The 20,034-nt window shown below is 42.2% G+C and overlaps 1 protein-coding gene across 2 annotated transcripts; it reads right to left on the bottom strand.

The window, feature by feature from the left end:
* Nucleotides 1-2,739: 2,739 nt before the first annotated feature.
* sts (steroid sulfatase (microsomal), isozyme S) lies at nt 2,740-18,723 on the bottom strand. 2 transcript variants are annotated; one of them, XM_070958135.1, is made up of 12 exons: nt 18,612-18,723; nt 17,896-17,966; nt 17,674-17,785; nt 17,297-17,475; nt 15,331-15,452; nt 15,062-15,184; nt 14,414-14,825; nt 9,591-9,727; nt 7,081-7,218; nt 5,082-5,241; nt 4,347-4,468; nt 2,740-3,597 (listed from the first exon to the last, which is right to left on the bottom strand). In XM_070958135.1, exons 3-12 carry the CDS (start codon nt 17,704-17,706, stop codon nt 3,260-3,262), a joined length of 1,764 nt encoding a protein of 587 aa, XP_070814236.1. In that variant the 5' UTR covers nt 17,707-17,785; nt 17,896-17,966; nt 18,612-18,723; the 3' UTR covers nt 2,740-3,259. The 2 variants fall into 2 exon arrangements, with proteins under 2 accessions (XP_070814236.1, XP_070814237.1); XM_070958136.1 differs by having other exon boundaries at nt 17,896-18,046; nt 18,612-18,692.
* Nucleotides 18,724-20,034: the final 1,311 nt, after the last annotated feature.

Below are 20,034 nucleotides of genomic sequence, written 5' to 3'. Positions count from 1 at the left end.
TAGATAGATAGATAGATAGATAGATAGATAGATAGATAGATAGATAGATAGATTCTGGGAATGTGGCTCTATTAAAGCATCCCTCAAATTACAGGGTGAATGGTTCTTTGACATGTTTTGTTTCAGCTCGTCATGCCGGATGATTCATCCTCAGTAATGGAACACTTAAGGAGACTGCTGTGTGGAAACAGGCTATTTATTACTGGAATTATTACAGCTGCTGACTTCACTGTACAGCACTGCACGCACTTACAATGTGTTTTGAAATTCACTGAAAAATGTGTGAGTGTCAGCTCAGAATTGAATTTGTGCAAAGGGTGAGCTGCACTGAGTCACTGCAGGAAGGCAGTCTTGTTGCCTTGTGTTTTGAAGGCACTTTATTATGTATGGTTCAACAGTAAGTGAATGCATCACGCTTCATGTGGCCACGACATTCAGCTTTGATTTAGACCGTCTTAAGTTCAGTAGTGGGTTCAGTCTGTTGCTGGTTCCAGACATTGCAAATGCTTTGGCATATTCATGCAAATGATGAAGAAAATGCATTATACTCGTTCCCTGTTGAGTAGTCTTACCCCTCATCTATGCCAGGGATTTGTCCAAGGGTCAGAATTTTTATGAGCAGACACTGTAGGGCCTGGACATTCAAATAGAAAACATATTTCAGCTATTTGGTCCATCATTGTTTAATATTTTCACTTTCTTCCAAAGTGATATTTTTATGAACCTACGGTGCCTATCATAAGTATTCATCCCCTTAGATGTTTTACACTTTTATTGCTTTCATAAATCAATCATGGTCAATAAAATTTGGCTTTTTTAACACAAAAATTTATTGGAAAAAACTCTTTAATGTCAAAGTGGAAACAGATTTCTACAAAGTAATGTTAATGAAAGAAAATTATATAAATGAAAATAATTGTTTGTATAATTATTCACCCCCTTCAAGTCAGTATTTTGTAGATGCACCTTTGGCTGCAATCACAGCAGTGAGTCTGCGTGGATAAGTCTCAATCAGTCTTGTACATCTGCCCACTGCAATTTTGCTCCATTCTTCTTTGCAAAACTGCTCAAGCTCTGTCAGGTTGTCGGACATGAACAGCCCTTTTCAAGTCCAGCCACAAATTCTCTATAGGATTGAGGTCTGGGCTTTGACTCGGCCACTCCAGAACATTTACCTGGTTCTTTTTTAACCATTCCTGTGTAGCTTTTGCAGTATGCTTTGGATCATTGTCTTGCTGGAAAATAAATCTTCTCCCAAGCCGTAGTTCTCTTGCAGACTGAAGAAGATTGTCCCCCAGGATTTCGGTGTATTTTGCAGCATTCATTCTGCCCTCTATCTTTACAAGCCTTCCAGGGCCTGCAAGCCTGCTGAGAAACATCCCCACTGTGAAGCATGATGCTGCCACCACCATGCCTCACAGTGGGGATGGTGTGTTTTCGGTGATGTGCAGTGTTTGGTTTCCGCCAAACATAACGTCTTGTCTGATGGCCAAAAAGCTCAATTTTGGTCTCATCAGACCAAAGAATCTTCTTCCACTTGACCATGGAGTCTTCCACATGCCTTTTGGCAAACTCTAGTCGAGATCTAATATGACTTCTCTTCAACAGTGGCTTTCTCATTGCCACTGTCCCATAAAGCTTTGACCGGTGAAGAACCCGGGCGGCAGTTGCTATATGCACAGTCTCTCCCATTTCAGCAGCTGAAATTGTAACTATTGTCGTAGGGGTCTTGGTGGCTTCTCTCACTAGTCTCCTACTTGCACGGTCACTCAGTTTACGAGGGCGGCCTGATCTTGGCAGATTCACACAAGTGCCATATTCCTTCCATTTCTTGATGATTGATTTCAATGAACTGCGGGGGATGTTCAATGCCTTGGAAATTTTTTTGTATCCATCCCGTGAATTGTACTTCTCAATAACCCTTTCCCTGAGTTGCTTGGAGTGTTCTTCTGTCTTCATGGTGTAGTGGTAGCCAGGAATACTGATCAACCAGTCTCTGGACCCTTCAGACAAAGGTGTTTTATACCTCAATCACTTGAAACACACCCACACCACTCAGATCACACAGGTGATCTTCATTTCACTAATTGTGAGACTATTGGCAACAATTTGATGGACCTCTATTGAATTAGACCATTAAATTAAAAAGGGGGTGAATAATTATGCAAACAATCATATTTCTTTATATATTTTTATTTCATTGACATTACTTTGTAGAAGTCTGTTTTCACTTTGACATTAAAGAGTTTTTTCCAATAAATTTTTGTGTTAAAAAAGCCAAATTGTTTTGACCATGATTGATTTATGAATGCAATAAAAGGGGAAAACATCCAAGGGGGTGAATACTTATGATAGGCACTGTATATTAGTGTGTACAAACTCCTAAAAAACATGGACGATCCATAAAAATCATTCAGATACTTAAACCAGAAAATGCTCTCAGATCTCTCAAGGCTTTGAGTGAATGTCTTCAATTTTGACACAAACTTGGCCATAACTCAAGAACTTTTTTGCTAATTATGACGAAATTTCACACAAATGTCTCAAGATAAAATGATGAATCATCAAAGAATCCACATCTAGCTACCAAGTTAGCAACCAGGCTAACTTGGCAGCTAGAACAGGACAATGGGGGAAAAGTTTGTGGGAAGGTGAGAGCTGTAGAGTGTGCGTCAGCCAGGGATGACTTTTCTACACTGATCGGCCAGAGACAAACAGGTATAATAATGAGACAGGGTTGGACGAGCTCGTGACACAGGATCATCTGTGTTTTAATGAATTAAAATGTTGTTTAAAGCAATCATTACTACAAGTGTGAGGACAAATGCCCCTTCACCAAACTGAATAGAAAGACTCTTGGACATGCTGTTTGGACAGCTTGAAGGGCACAAAAATCCACTTTGGGAACAATCAACAATCAAACAGCTGTATTGTACTCAGTGTATTTTTTTCAATTCTGGAAGCCCCAGTTCAAAACCCCCTTTGTGTAGGACATCAAGAGTCAAACCGTCACCCCCTCTTTCAGCAGTGCTTCCCTTTGTCTGTTACATTTTCTGTCTGGTCTCTTGTGAAAATAAATATTTTCACTCTATGATTGCCCCATCTCTACGATGACCAGCTTTTAGGGGACTGACAAAACATCTCTGAAAATCCAACCTACGATAGCATGATAACAGGTAAAGCAAATGTTTTCGCCCTAAGACTTGTGTGCCACTGTCAATCATTCAACTGATCTTCTGTTGTAGCCCAATGACACGTCCTACTGACAGAGCTGACTGAATGTAGAGCGGCAGGGCTGCAGCCAGGGCTTCCATATCACATTCCCCACAGATAGCTGTTTCTCCACAGGCTTCACCGATCGCCGATGCCTCTCCACGGCTTCCTCAATCACAGCCAGGATGGAGTGGAAGGCCGGCTCGGTGGCTGGAGTTTGCGGTGTGGTCTCTGATGGGTCCCTTGAGAGATCGAAGAGCAGCGGAGGATCGTGGTAGGTCACGGAGTCCGGCGTGCAGAAGCAGATATGGGTATGGAAACAGACCGTCTCGTTCTCTGGGTAGAAGTTTGGTGTGAAGTAAAAGGCTTTCCACACTGAGCTACCTGAAGAACAAGAAATAAATCCACTAAATGAAGCTTTTACAGTTGCAAAATAACAAGAAACTGAAAAGGGCCAGCAGCAGAAGTTTGGGCATCCTGCATCAGTACTTGGTAACACCAACTCTGGCAACTACCACAACTTGTTTTGGACCCAAATAAGCATTCTTGTTTGGAGGATTTTCACCCATTCTTCCTGTGAAAGGCCTCTAGTTCTATGAGGTCAGGGGACTGTGAGGTCAACTGCAAATCCTTCAGCTCAGGCCTCTTGAGATAGTCCATTGTGGATTCTGTACCACCTCCATATGAAAAGTGTCCTGAGACAACTTCTGACGTGATTTGGTGATATATAAATAAAACTGAATTGAATTGACTGTATTGTACTAATGGAATTAGTGCTGTGGAAAGACCTAAATACTGAATTACTGACAGCAGTTAAATATTGAGGAAGTACTGAGTTAGCGCGAAAAGGGAGGCTTCTACTTAATAGAATCAAATACACTTATAAAATATGAGCAAATTAAGAAAAAAATCCCCTTCTCTTGAAGAAGCTTGTTTCAAGTAAAGACCAGCTTCTCACAGCAGTTGAGGCGAATCCCACAATTTGAGAACTTCTAATATTTGAGTAGAATTTGTAGTTACTGGGATAAAACATGCTAAACTGACGGTGTAGTTCTTTCCAATACATATATGTGCACATCAAGTTCATACAAAAGATGGTGTCAGGAACTCTTTGTGCATCTGTTTGGACTTACTGTTTTGGGGATGCCATCTGACTGCATTCAAGTAGGTGCTGCAGTAATGGAAAAGAAACTCATGCTTTGACCTTTCAGCTCTCCCCTGAAGTAGATCCATGAGGTCATGACCATCGATCTCCCTGCAAACCAGCAAACGACAATCAACAGGTAAATCATCTCTCTGACGCAAACACCTTCAGCTGCTCATTAGCGTGAATTAAAGTCATTAATCCTGCTCCTGCTGGACATCTGACCATTGACACCCTCTTCCGCAATGTGTGGAAATTGCCCACTCCTGCAAGATCCACAGGATTCCAATCCCATTGCATATAGTAACATAGCAAATTTACGCTCTCCCACTCTGCATTTAAACAAACACTGACATATTTGTAGGATGACTTGTCCGATCTGTTTGTGGTGTTTATTCTTAATAAACTAGCCGCACCACCAGAACCGATTTCTACAATTTTCATCCCAAGAGAGTCCTGAGGGATTTCTGTGGGATGACCACCTGCTCCCACGAGATTTCTGTTGAGTGCTACAGAACCTGTGGGATCTCACTCTCAATGCAGTGCCCTACTGACAATGCCTAACGTACTCATCATACCCCCCTCTTCGTTACCATCTCACTTACTCTGAGCCCAAACAAGGTCCCCTTGCCTCTCCTTCATTAAAATGCGACCTAGATTTCAGGCTCCGTTCGTTTTGACTGACACGTTGCAGGAGTGCTGTGTCACTGCTGTGCAGCCTCACCTGTCCTCTGGGATTGAAGCTCCGCTAAGCTGCACCACCGTAGGAAATAGGTCCATGTTGCTCGTGGGCTCATCGACCTGTCTGCCAGCAGGGATGCTCCCTGGCCAACTCAAAATTCCTGGGACCCGGATCCCTCCCTCCCAATTGGTGGACTTCCCTGCTGCTCAGAGGAAAGAAGAGAGCACAAAGTCATGAAAGAGTTCTCATCCAGCTACCAAAATCTCATCATGCCTGGTCGGGAAACAGTGCTGGGTTAGTAAATAAAGGTAGAATGTGCGTCTTGGGACTGACCAATCGCAGACATAAAAGAGCATATCAGACAGTGGTTGCCTTACAAAACACCCAATGTTCTTTGAATCACGTCTGCTGAGTTCAAACAGAAAGATTCCACACTGAGCCTCAGTCTGACAGCCTGTGTCAAATCCAGATTGTGCTGCTGACTCTCTGAGGACAAACCACTAGTCTGACATAATAATAAATATTCTTATTTTAATGAAAATGCTTTTTTTCTGATCTACATCTTTAGCCTCATCACACAGAAAGTCAATTTCCTAATAATTTCCTGGAAACTTTCCAGGAGGGAACTTTGCAATTTTGCACTAATTACATTTAAACAGTGATTTAGGTTTAGTTATGTCTGTATTTGAAAGAAAAGGTTTTATTCAACATTCATTTATTTTTCAGTTTATTATTGGACATTCGATTCTCCATATATGTTGAACTGAATGATAATAAAATAATAATATATATATTTTTTCATGTTCAGCTTACCTGTTACACACTCTGATTAAAAGGTTTAAATTTGAATTTATTAATTCAAGAAGTTTAAGAAGTTTACCAGTTGGACAACCTCACCATTTTCCTTATGAGTGGGACCAAATTACATCACTGTTTTCAGAAGAAGTAACATTCATGCATGAGTTGCTTTCTAGAAAATTATAGGTACTCTTCAGTAAGTAAGTGTAATTGTCAATTGTCAAATTCAAACTAATTTAAAATTTAAGCTCTGCCACATGGCATGTTACAAGCCTTAACATGCATTGTTGCCATAGTATACAATACAGCATACCACCAAATAAGAGTATACCATTGAATGAGATCTACAGTCATGTAAATTGCTGTGAGACTGAAAGAGAAATGCTGAGGTCCAAAGTTAGTTTGTTAGTTTTTGATCTTCAGCAGATGAGGTGAAAGAAATATGAATATTACCCAGATCTTAGCCTTTGTATGAGGATAGTGAAAGCATTATTAAACCATTATTTTGAAAGGTGGAGTACACCTTGACAGGGGCACTGTGCAGTTAGCTGACTGTGAGCGTGAAACTGGACACACAGCCACAGGTCCTGACCTTCTTTGTGTGAGTTGACAGTGCTGACCACTGTGCAGTGAGACTGTGGGGCTTCCTAACATCATCACCGAAGTTATTACAATTCATGCTGAGGGGGACATGAAAGTCCGCACAAATTTCAATCCATCCAATAGCTGTCAAGACATTGGCAAACCTACATCACTAGTGGACCTTAAAACTGTATTACTTTATTTCAGAGGGCTATATGAAAGAATAATCAGACTCTAAATTACCTTTAAGGATGGGTAGTTTAAGAAGTTTTGTTATCGCTGACGGATTGTGTCAATTTAAAGGCCCAGACAGTAATTTCGACCATTCCACTTTTTATTGAATTCTAATGCAGTCATTAAAACTAATGCTGTATGTTATATTATGTAGATGTTTCATTTGAGGTTCACGTTTTTTCATTCATTTTTAATAACATTTAATAATTGCAACAAAGAGGGTGACAAGAAGTGAGTGTTCATGCTAATATATTAGCATTTAGTTTTATATGAATTTTGAATGGTCATTAAATGTGTCAAATGTGTACTGCTGCAATAAATGCCTAAATCCTTCATGCGTGTCCTGAACTCTTTGAAAAAAAAAACAACAGAAAAACAAATTCAGCATTAAATCCCAAAGAAATTCAGGTTTTTCATAAGGATGTACCTTTATATATTCCATTCCATCCTCTGTGGACCTCCCCTCGGGCAGATATTTCCTCCAGGTGAGCTCCCTGGTCAGAAGTCAGATAAACCAGGGTGTTTTCTCTCAGTCTGAGTCTGTCCAGGGTCTGCATGATCTGACCTGAGAACAGACAAGGTAGACACTAGTCTGTATGTGTTTGGACACATTTTCTCTTGTTTCTTCTGTGTCCCAGCACACTGAAAAACTGTGAGGTTAAAGGAGAGGTTCACAACAATAACAACAACAACAATACTCATGTTCCTCATGTTCATCTCATTATTTAAAGTACTTATTCTTAAGCAAAACTTCAAATAAATGCATATAAACTATTTATAATTGACCACTGCATGCACAACTATGGTAAAGTTGAACCAGGAAGTCTCTCTCAATCTAATGGACATTTAAAAGAGACAGTTGGATTAGGATGGAACAAGCACTTTTCACAACACACACAGTAATTTCATCCATTGTAAATATGAAAGTATCGATTAATGCATGTTTAACAATAAATCCAGAATGTGGCATTTGGGACAATAAATGTTGTCCTGACCACCGTTCTTCACAGAGTGTACGTGGAGTATACAGCAACTGCTTGATGGCCCAGAAAGCATGGTTTTAAGAGAATGAGACTACCCACATTCAAGTGACGCTGGCTGGGGTCAGAAGTGCAGGAAATTGAACTTTTCAACCTCATAAATGTCACCAAGATTTTATCATGCATAATTCCTTTTAACTACTGTTGCAGCTCTGGACAGCTGAAGAAAACGAGGCAGGAAGAAAAGTAAGTTCCAGTTCTTCCCCACTGAGCAAGCAAAGCACAAAGCAATTGTTGCCTTCCTCTTTTGTGCTGACATAATACTCCTCAAGCTAAAATAATTGGGGTAATTACATATTCATTCAGAAAACAGCCCCCCACATTCAGTCCATTGTGGGATCATGTCATGTGGAAGCCTTGTCCTTGAGGCTGAAAAGCAATTAGAGCAGAGAGAAAGTCAACTATTTCAAATTATTACAACAAAACCTTATTATAATGAAGGACTAGCTGACGTTATTTCAGGAGTTTACAGAGTATTATGACATAGAATTACTACCTTGCGGTTGTATACTTATGCCAACCAGTCAAGTCTCAGTTAATATCCATGTCTGAGGAGCGCAGAGGACTGACAGAGAGCTTCGTCACATGGCACAACGACGATCACCTGAAGCTCAGTATGAGCAAAACCGATGAGCTTGAGGGGGAATACAATGCTTCAAATATGAATGTGGGTTTCTAAAATGAAAAAAGGGGCCTCAGGCTGTCAGACGAAGCTGTGGTGCTGCCACAGTGGTAAACAAATCCAGGCTTTAAAAAGCCCCTCGGGAACCTGCAGGTGATGTTACAGATGCTTTCCTGCAGACTCACAGACACAAAAAGCCACATGCATGTACATAAAATGTAAAGGTTCTTGCTGCAATACTGAGACCATGTCCTCCCTGTAGATTATGTCCATCCCAATTACAAATGATACACTGTCTCACTTGCCTCCTGTGGCATCTAGCCAAAAATGAGTTTTGTGTGCTGAGCTTTTGCATATCAGTCTCTTTATTAGAGTGCCTTCCTACCATACTACAGCCCATATTAAAACTGCTGGCAGTGTGACCTGGATTATCCAGAGCAAGGACAAGGATTCTGGAAAGACAAGTTGCTGTTGAATTTTTTAAATGTGTCATTTTTCTGCTGCTGCTGTGAGCAGCACAAACTAAGTTCAGTTCATCCTCTGTGTTGGGGTGGAGGCAAATAGACAAATAACCCGGACCAAAATCATTTGCATGGATAGATACAACTCGGTAACATCTTTGTACTGTATGTGATCTGACTTCAAATCCACTGCAAAAAAATGGAAGAAGTCATGTTTTTAACTAAACGGCAAAGCAACAAGCTGCCTGTAGAGCCATAAATGATATGCAGGTAACATGAGCACACTTTCTCTGCACTGTTGACTTCATAAAGACAAAACTGGTCTTTCATTTCAGCCCAAATCATATTAATTAAAGGATAAGTCCATGTTTTTCTTGTAATCGACAAATCTTGTCCAACCAGCAATGAATGTATCCAAGCACTGTGTCACAGCCTGATACATCTTAACCCTTGAGAAAACTAAAAAAAATGCATATATGAGCCACACTGTTGCACCAAATGTGTATTAATCCCCTTCTGAAAATAGTCCCTGTTCCTCGGATGTGAGTAACATTGGACAGTGGTCAGCTGTTTCAGGATTGGATTAATGAACCTTGTTATAAAAATGAACCTATATTTATTAGCTGTTTTTAAAAATGTACATCTTAAGGATGAACGAATGGCTTTGGAGCTGACAGACACGGTAGGGAAGTCAGAAAGCACTGTGAGACGGCCAGTGTCAGTTTTGGTCTTTTTATGGGATTTGTCAACAATCCAAAAAACAAAGAATAATACCAGACTTGTCCTTTAATTAGAGAGGACTCTGCTGACCTACCCACAATCCAGTCCACTTCATGGACAGCATCTCCATAAATGCCATGACTACTCGTTCCTCTGAACGCCGCTGAAGTAAATAGGGCCGTGTGCACATGGAGGAAAGAGAAAAACAACAGGAACGGCCTTTCCGAGTTCCTGGAAGAACAGAAAATATAGTTTACCAGCATTAAAATAAATACAGTGGAATTAATAATAATAATGGGTTTTTCTTTGTCAGAGCTGAGGTTTTGATAAAAACACTCAAATGCAGGCACAGTGCGGCATTTCAGAGAGGACAGTAATTCATTGCAGCTTTATCCAATTATTTGAAGAAACAGCTTTGTTCTTGTCCCTAAAAGCGCTCACTCTCTTAACTGCTGTGTGTAACATTAGAAATAGTGCTGTCAAAAATATCGCATTATTAACGTGTTAATACAAATCAATTTTAATGGCGTCATTTTTTTTTATCGCGAGATTAACGCTCTTCGTGACCTAGTGAACTTGTAGTTTTTTATAAGCTGTGGCCACTGCTAGTAACGTAAGAAAAACTACAGGATCCGGTTGTAAACCGGAAACAAACAATAGGCACGCCCCACGCACGTGTTTGGTCTTGCGCTCGCTAGCTGTAAAAGAGTAGGCTACCGGTTTGTGTGGATGTTAAGCGCGAAATGCCGAATTGGATGCGAACAAGATTCTGAATGGAAAGTTTGGTTTCAAAAAGTTGCCAGATGGGCAAAGACAAGACTGACAAGACCCAGTGCGCATGCGCCGACCGTGCATGCAGCCTGCTGCAGTCGCTCCTGTTTCGTTTCTTAGTTTTACTAATTCTTTTGCTTTTTTCTTTATTATTAATACTTGAAATTTTAAGAGAGTCATTCTGAAGCTATGCCCTCTCCAAACATGTTGGCCGAGAGAGTTCTGGTTTGTTTTTTCACGTTGGAATTACTACTCTCACTGGGACACTGCACCGATGTGCAGCGCGTTGTTTACTCCAGAGATCAGCTGATCGCGCTGATCGCGCTGAGGCCGGCCGGCTTGTCGGCCAGAACATCAGAGATCCCTGCTGAAATCTGGAGGAAAACACACAGAGGATGCCATATTATTTGCCCAGGGAGTTTTCACGTGCCATCATCGTTGCTGTGTACATCCCCCCCCCTCTGCCAACCCAACGGCGACATGTGACATCATTCATCATGGCCCGTCTGCAAACTCAACACCCGAGTGCATTCATCACTATCTTGGGTGACTTCAACCACGTCACCATGGCAACAACACTGTCCAATTTCACTCAGTATGTGAGCTGTCCCACAAGAGAGGAGAGAACCCTGGACTTGCTGTATGCTAACGTCAAGGATGCATACAGCTGCTCCCCCCTCCCCCCTCTGGGCAGGTCAGATGACAGTCTTGTGCACCTCACTCCCTGTTATGTGCCTCTGGTGAAGATCCAGCCTACGACCACAAGGACAGTGAGGAGATGGTCAGAGGAGACGTGAGACACTGCAGGGCTGTTTTGAGGTGACAGACTGGCAGGCACTCTGTGAGCCGCATGGGGAGGACATTGACGGGCTCACAGAGTGCATCACGGACAACATCACTTTCTGTGTGGACTCCACTGTCCCAGCCAGGACTGTCCATTGTTATCCAAATAACAAGCCGTGGGTGACAAAGGACATCAAAGGCATCCTCAATCAGAAGGAGGGCTTTCAGAGCTGGTAACAGGGAGGAGGAACTGAAGGTGAAAATCAAGGAGGCTAAGGAGAAATACAGGAGGAAGCTGGAGTGGAAACTCCAGCAGAAGACAGCTGATGAAACTCCACCCAAACAAGGCTCCATGCCCTGATGGTGTCAGCCCCAGGGCGCTCAAAGCCTGTGCCCCCCAGCTGTGTGGAGTTATTCACCATGTCTTCAGCATAAGCCTAAGTCTCCAGAGGGTCCCCATGCTGTGGAAGACGTCGTGCCTTGTTCCTGTGCCAAAGACATCACGGCCCAAGGACTCAAAGGACTACAGACCTGTGGCACTGACCTCCCACATTATGAAGACTCTGGAGAGACTCGTCCTGGAGCAGCTCCGGCCCATGGTCACGCCACTGTTGGACCCCCTCCAGTTCGCCTATCAGCCCCGACTTGGAGTTGAGGACGCCATCATCTACCTGCTCAACCGTGTCTACGCCCACCTGAACAAGCCGAGCACTGTGAGGGTCATGTTTTTTGACTTCTCCAGTGCATTCAACACCAGTCGTCCAGCTCTACTGGGTGACAAGCTGACAGCGATGCAGGGGGACGCCCCCCTAGTGTCCTGGATAGTGGACTACCTGACTGGCAGACCACAGTATGTGCGCCTGCAACACTGTGTGTCAGACAGAGTGGTCAGCAACACTGGGGGCCCCGCAGGGGACTGTTCTCTCTCCCTTCCTCTTCACCCTCTACACCACAGACTTCAATTATTGCACAGAGACCTGCCACCATAGTTGGATGTATCAGCAAGGGTGATGAGGATGAGTACAGGGCTGCTGTGGACAACTTTGTCACATGGTGTGAGCAGAACCATCTGCAACTAAATGTGGCGAAGACTAAGGAAGTGGTAGTGGACCTGAGGAAAACCGAGGCACCTGTGACCCCTGTTTCCATCCAGGGGGTTGGTGTGGACATTGTGGAGGATTACAAGTACCTGGGGGTACATATTGACAATAAACTGGACTGGGCTAAGAACACTGACGCTCTCTACAGGAAGAGCCAGAGTCGTCTCTATTTCCTGAGGCGACTGAGGTCCTTTAAAATCTGCCGGACTATGCTCAGGATTTTCTATGAGTCTGTGGTGGCAAGTGCTTTTCTCTATGCCGTTGCGTGCTGGGGCAGCAGGCTGAGGATGGCAGACGCCAACAGACTCAACAAACTGATCCGCAAGGCCAGCGACGTTGTGGGGATGGAGTGTGACTCTCTGACGGTGGTGTCAGAGAGGAGGATGCTGAATAAGCTGAGGTCTATCATGGACAACATCTCACACCTACTTCATGATGTGCTGGCCAGACACAGGAGTACGTTCAGTGAAAGACTCATACCACCAAAACTAAGGACTGAACGCTACAGGAAATCATTCCTGCCTGTGGCCATCAACCTGCACAACTCCTCCCTCTGAATGGCCCTTGGACTTTTCACTCATCTGTTACATATCTGACTAAACTTTGCACATCACAACTTGCACATTCATACTTAGCACACCTGTTTGTATATACTGTTTATTTTTTCTCAGTATATATATATTGTTTTATATTCTGTCTATATTTTGTGGTATATTTTGTTTTATATATATATATATATATATTCTCGATATTAATATTTGTTTTTATATTTGCTTTTTATATATATAGTTCTGCTGCACGGTGGCGCAGCAGGTAGTGCGCATGCCTTGCCTCACAGCAAGAAGGTCGCAGGTTCGATTCCCGGGTCGGGCCTTTCTGTGTGAAGTTTGCATGTTCTTCCCGTGCATGCGTGGGTTCTCTCTGGGCACCCCGGCTTCCTTCCACAGACCATAAACATGCTCATTAGGTTGATTGGTGACTCTAAATTGCCCCTAGGTGTGAGTGTGAATGGTTGTGTGTATGTGCCCTACGATCGGCTGGCGACTGGTCCAGGGTGTACCCCGCCTCCCGCCCATTGACAGCCGAGATAGGCTCCGGCCCCCCTGCGACCCTGAAAGGGATAAGCGGCATAGAAAATGGATGGATGGATGGATGGATGGATATATAGTTTTCTCTCTGTTCTCTGTTTTCTAATTTTATTCTAATTCCATTCCTGTAAGGAGCACTGCAACGAAAACAATTTCCCCTCGGGGATTAATAAAGGATTTCTGATTCTGATTCTGATTATCTGTGTGTATTGTTGGTGTGAACTGAATTATCCCCGTAGCACATCCAGTCTGAAATACCACTTGATGGCCAAGCACACGGCGAATGCGAATTCTCCGCCGCCTCTTTGTCAAAACCAGGCGACAATGGATGGCTTTCGACAGCAGAGGCATATGGATGCTGTTATGTTCAAAGGAAACTTAAGAAAGGAAAGTTTAAGCCATGCTTTAACTGCACTATAGCCTGACCCTACATTTACACGTAGCAGGGTATTTTGGAAAACAGATATTTTAGCCCCTCCGTTTTCAAAAATAACATTGGGCACACAACATCGTTTTCAAAAATGCTGTCGTTTACATGAACCCGGATAAACACACTGTCGAGCGCATCATAACTATGCCAAACCTATGGACGCGAGTGTAAACATAGGTCGCTCACATGACGTTAAGTATTCAGTCGCATGTTGCGACGTTTCGGAACCTGAAACGCCGTTTAACCCTGTTTACCCGCTGACGAATAGCCAGCGTTTTCAGAAATCTCCACTTTGGCCGGAGTTTTTAAAAAGGATCATTTTCTGTGAAAAAAACTCTGTTTGTGTGTAAACAAGAGGCCAAACCGCATGAAAACAAAAACGGGGTCGGAGTCCTAGTTTACAATGGTGTGCACTTTGTAACTTTATTTTGGATCACCCTGTTTTGATCCCTTAGAAAGGGTTGTTGAAGGGATTTTTTGTAACCAAGTATTTATTTTTTTTGTCATCAGTTTATCGACAGTGTTAAATTGTGTGAGATTCGATTCATTCAAATGTTAGTGTGAAATATAACACTATTAATAATTCAAGGGACATTTAGAATAGATAAAAATGTGCAATTAATTTGCGATTAATCGCGAGTTAACTATGACATTCATGAGATTAATCGCGATTAAATATTTTAATCGATTGACAGCACTAATTAGAGAACATGTAGAAACAAGTACAGCTGTGTGCCACTTGTACCTCTCGATGAAGTCCACTGCCTCCTGAGTCATCCTCTGTGTTAGGTTTTCAGGTGCGAACGGCTGCTCCACGACTCTGTGGTCCCTCATGAGGACGCAGTTGAAGTATGGGATAACCATGATGAATCCCGCGATCAGAGCCATGACAACGACCAACAGGGACAGCAGGCTCAGAATCAGCCCTCTGCGGATGGTGATGACGCCGATGTAATGAAGTAAGGCTGCAGTGGCCAAGACAATGGACAGTGTACTATATGGTAAATATTTATGGAGTTGGAACACAGTGCCATGTCCAGGCTGGCAGTCTCGCAGGTTGGTCAAAGGGATACCAAAGAAATAGTTAAAGCCATGGATGCTGGGGTGGTGGCAGTGATCGTCGCTGCTCTTACAGTTCAGTCCTAGGTGCCATTTTCCTGGGAACAAAAGGGAGACAGAAAAAACAGTTAGTGGTAGCAGTGGTCTGATTCTTGTACGAACGTGATGAATAAATAACACAGTTTTAAAACCTAATCGCTGGATTAGGAAGACAATTTTCCACATTTAGTATATAAATGCAGCTTTATCACACAGCAAATGTGTTCAATCTGAAATAACCACCCTAAAGGTGTCACCAGCAGCAAGAAACACGCTCAAAAACTTGTGAAATTACCAATAAGAGCTGTCTCATAGCCTTGTTGTTTGGCAATCTTAGCAAAGGTAAGCTCGTGACTGGGAAGACCTCCAGATGCTGCAGTGAATATAAAGACACCGGCTTTGCCGTCACCAGCGACACCTGTTAAAGAGGAAAATGAGGGGGAAAAAAATCACATAAGAGTTTAGGGCTTTCAAGTTTTATTTGAAAATATAATTATTGTGCGAATGTGAGAAGAAAAAACAGAATGATTCAGTCTCTATAGGAAGTGGTGTCTTTGAACTGGCCTGATCGAATCGGGTATCGTCCGGTGAGGAACGCTGCCCTGCTGGGAGTGCAGAGACTCGCTGCAGCAATGTGGTGGGTCAGCTTCACCCCCTCCTGTGCCAGCTGGTCAATATTGGGGGTCCTGCAAATCACAGTTCATCAGCAGTAACACGGCAGGTTCAGCACTCAGAGAGAACAGATGTAAACCTTTTCATTCAGGCATCATCAAGGTGTCCGATCTAAAAGTACATAAAAGCACACATATTTAAAACTATAGTTGCTACGATTAGTTGACTGACCAAAAAAAGCCATTTGTCAAGCAAAGAGACCAACAATTCTCTGCTCCAATGTGGGGTTGTTGTGACGGTAACTTGAATATCTTAAGCGAAACAAGCAAACTGAAGGCATCGCCATGGCTACTGACAAATTGTGAATGGTTTCTCCCATTAGAAAATCTGCAAACTAATAAATAATGAAAACAATCTTCAGTCGCAGCCCTATTTCAACACTGTTATAGCATCTTGGACATCTCACACCAAAGTCAGGTGCATATCCAGTTTGAGGCCTGTATCAGGAAAGTCACTGCTAGAAACATAAGCTTTTAGCTTTATTTTTAAAATACTTAGTGGGCTTTATTCTTTGATATCTTATGGGTTAGCACGCTACATGTTACAGGAAGTCAGTGCAAAGCAGCTAAAACCAGAATAACCAGACTCTCTCCTCTAAGTTCTGTTTAATAGCTAAGATGCAGAGTTTTGAATGGACTTAAGTCTCTCAGTGGGGTTTTTGTTTGTTTGTTTGTTTGTTTGTTTGTTTGTTTGTTTGTTTGTTTGTTTGTTGTTTTAACATTCATCTGCTCTACAGGTTATCTTAACCTCATTAACACTGTTATTGTTTAACCATGGGGTTCTATTTTTAATCTTTAGTGCAGCAAAAGTATTTACAACAAATGATAAGGCAGTGTTAAAGTTTTCTACCATGGCATTCAAAGAGAAGTCACCGCTGTGAGACTCAAATGATCTTAGAATATTACAGAACACTGCTTTAGCCTTGCCATTTAGGAATTTCTTTTGAACCAAAAATTTCCTTTTAGTCTGTTGAGATCGGATTAGCATCAGGAAATACAGTGTGACGGTCAGCAATAGATAATTATCAGGACTAAGGTCCTTGAGGTCCTTTCCTCAAGGTTGGCAGGGGGCCGTGTTTGAATATGTGTTGTGACTGACAGTCGCTCAGTTTTTCCAGTAGCAGGCAAAAGCAGACCTCAGAGCCCGTTTTCCTTTGCAGAATGTCCAAAGATCCAGTGTGATTGATTATCTTCCTGTTACTAGGATGACTAGAGAGGAAAGTGGTAACTGATAACAATATTTCTTCTGGCCCTTGGCTTCGCAGTTTGGGTGTATTTCTTGGGTTTTTGTCAGCCTAAATGCTCGTGGTATGATTGGAATGAGAGTTCGGGTAATGGGGTTCCATGCCAGGTAGTGGTCCCTCTGGCTTGGTCATTCATTCATAGCAGACATGTTGGTATGTCAGGGCTGAACAAGCACCGTGTCACTGTTTAGCTGTGATTGTTGGCTATGTTTTTGGGTGGAAAGCTGGTCCAACTGGTTGGTTAGGATGCATGCCTGGAGGCATGAGCATCAGAGGTGACTGTCTACACCCTCCCCATGACAACAGTGGAGCTGGTGGTGCCAAGAACCACAGTCAAAGGGATTTAGAAGAGAGAGAGAGAGAGAGAATAAGAACTTTACTTTATTAATCACACACATGCACCTGCCATGCTTTTTTGAAGAACACAACAAACACATCATGCACATGCTGCAGTGAAAGCAGTGATGCTTCAGTGAAATTAATTAGCCATTCCAAAATGGGAGGAATGGAGCTAAAAAGCATGACTGTTCCATGTGAATCAGCTCGCTAAGCCACAGTAGTAAAACTATACTCAATCCTTCTAGCCCCACAGAAGAAACAGCAACATGTTTTTACCTCAGTGTTGTATTGCCATAACAACCCAGGTCTCCAATTCCTAAGTCATCCACCATCATCAGGACAAAATTCGGCCGGCTTCGTTCCTGAGACGACACATGGCTCACCTCCAAGAGCAGAAGCATGAGGAGCAGAGAGGACGGCAGCTGTGTGGACTTCATGTTGTCAGAACAAAAACACTGGCGGAGAAATCACCAAATCTTGATACAGCGGTCGTGTATAAATACGACTGATCATCACAGCCAATGACATCCACATATCCTGAAATTTCCTCCCACTCACACTTTTAAAGTCAACACAGATCACAGTTGATGTTACATTACAGTGAGTAAGTTACATTATTACTTAAAAGAGACAAACTCTCAAAAACCACTCACCCTCCCTGGTGCATACTTCAGGTATTTTGTCATGGATTTCTCTGGACCCACTCAGTCATAAGTGCTGGATCTTATAAACCAGTTTCTGGTCCTCCGGGTATCATAATCGTTCCTACAGAGAGGGAGGGCAATTTTGAAAAAATGAATACAGGAAATGGATTTTTAGGGTCATATTTCAGACCTGTGACTGAAATGTGGGAGTGAATTTTCTAGTGAAACTACCTCTTGCAGTTTTTGCAGTTTTTGCATGATTGGCTGTCTTCTTCTTATCAGCAGACTCTCATCCTTCCCATCTGCATAACCACGGACACAAGGAATGACAGCTGCTGAGTACAAGCTCTCTGTTACTGAGCAGTGCAGCGACATCTCACATCTGATCATAAGAAAAAACCAAGTACAGAACTCATCTGTCACATACTCATCTCTGAGCCCTGATCCACATTCACCTGTCAAAGATGGTGACAGAAACATTTGACCCCAAAGCAAGCTGTTGCACTGAGGCTGGAAACTCAACAATGTGTATCTTCATCATCTACCACCTCAATGGCTGACTAAAAAAGTTAGGTGCACCGCTGATTTTAAATTATTTTACTTTGGTAAACTACATTTTAATGTGAAGGACACATTTTGCAGGACTGGAAATAATAACGGGATATCATTACACCGCAATTTTTATTTTTATTTTTATTATTATTATTATTTTTTACTTAAGTAAAGATTCAACTTCAATTCAATTCAATTGCAACTTCTTTCAACGACTATTATTAATCCAAAATTCTATAGGAATGCGGATAACTGATCAAGTGTATATAATAATCCATCACACAGACAAACAGGATATGACACTCCTCCACACTGTCCTCAGTGAGGATTGGTATTTACGCAGCTGTAACGTCACTTTTCTGTACGTAAACGACGCTCAGGTGTTTATTACTTACCTTATTCAGTTCTTCGAACTATAAGAACAGCCTTCAAGCTTTCCGGAACAGTGAGACCATAGACAGCGAGACTGTACAGCCATCGCAAATCTCGCGAGCTCTAGCTTGGTGTGTCAAGTTAGCCTAAACACACAGCAGCACTTCCTGTATTGAGTTTCAAAATTCAACGTGACGGAAGTGTTCCTGGGATAAAAGCAGACAAATGATCAAAATATTCTTTTGATTTCATTAACAATAAAGCCAAAATATGTTACCCAGTTATACAAAGGTGGCATAAAACAGATTTGGCCACAGCACGATGGAGAAATGGGTCAGTGATTTAAAGTTTAGGAACACAGTATAGAAAATGTGTTTTTGAAATGTTTGATAAAATCTGCTGGAAACGTTCTGTGTTGTACATTAAATTTTAACTACTAGCTTTTTCAGATCTTGACCTTCCCCTGTCATCATTATATCATTAGAAATTGTAATCACGTTAATTCTACAGCCTTGCAGACTTATGGTATGTGTACATAAGGCTTTGAATTTCTGCAAGAGAACACTTTGGGTCTTATCAGATCAGTGTGTTTTGGCTGTACAAAGGTTCAGCAGACTTGAACTCTGCAGCAGAGCAAAGAGACAGAGACTGATCTACTCTGTGTGTATTGGAACTTAAGTTATTCAAAGAGTACAAGAATGATTAGACTTTGTCACACAATGCTGCTCTAACCTACTCACAAATGAATAATTGGAATGCTCATGGTGTAATTACTTTGAGCTCCAAAAATAAGAAAAATATTAAATCATTCTAAACAAGACAGAAAGTGTGCTTATCAAACACAAACATATGCTGAGGACAAAGGGTTGAAAATGCAACAGTGTGTTCACACTGTCAAACAGCCGCATTACGCAACACCAGTTCCTCTGAAAGCCATGTGATATGGTTGACAGTTCCAAAAGTAGCTTGCAAGTGGACCTGAGATAAAAAAGAAGAAAAAAAAAAGAAAGAAAATAGCTCTTTTAAAGTGATAACACTGCGGCTGAGGTTGTGCATTTTCCTTCAATTAAACTGCTGCTCTGCTGATGGAACTGACGACCCTCCACTCACAAGCCTGCTTCTCTGTGGAGTCACCATAAAAGTGAACGCTTGATTAATCTTTGTGTCATTTAATACCTGTTACTGAGCCTGCACAGTGGTGCAATGGTTAACACTGTCATCTCACAACGAGAAACCATCAGCCAGCTGTGCTCTGTGTCTTGCTTTCTATGCCTGAGCACTGTTTTATTGTTTTTATCCAAAGCATTGATCAATACATTATATTTATCATTTTATTGTGCACTTCCACCATCAGTCTGCTCTGTCTTTGTGTCTGCTCTGCATGTACAGGCTGCAAACACTAGCAGTCATACACTGTGCCACTCCTCTCTCTCTATCTCTCACGGG

The sequence above is a fragment of the Chaetodon trifascialis genome, chromosome 24, assembly GCF_039877785.1.
Source record: "Chaetodon trifascialis isolate fChaTrf1 chromosome 24, fChaTrf1.hap1, whole genome shotgun sequence".
NCBI lineage: Eukaryota > Metazoa > Chordata > Actinopteri > Chaetodontiformes > Chaetodontidae > Chaetodon > Chaetodon trifascialis.
Note: the sequence above shows the minus strand (reverse complement) of the source record. Positions and strands in the feature narration are given on the sequence as shown.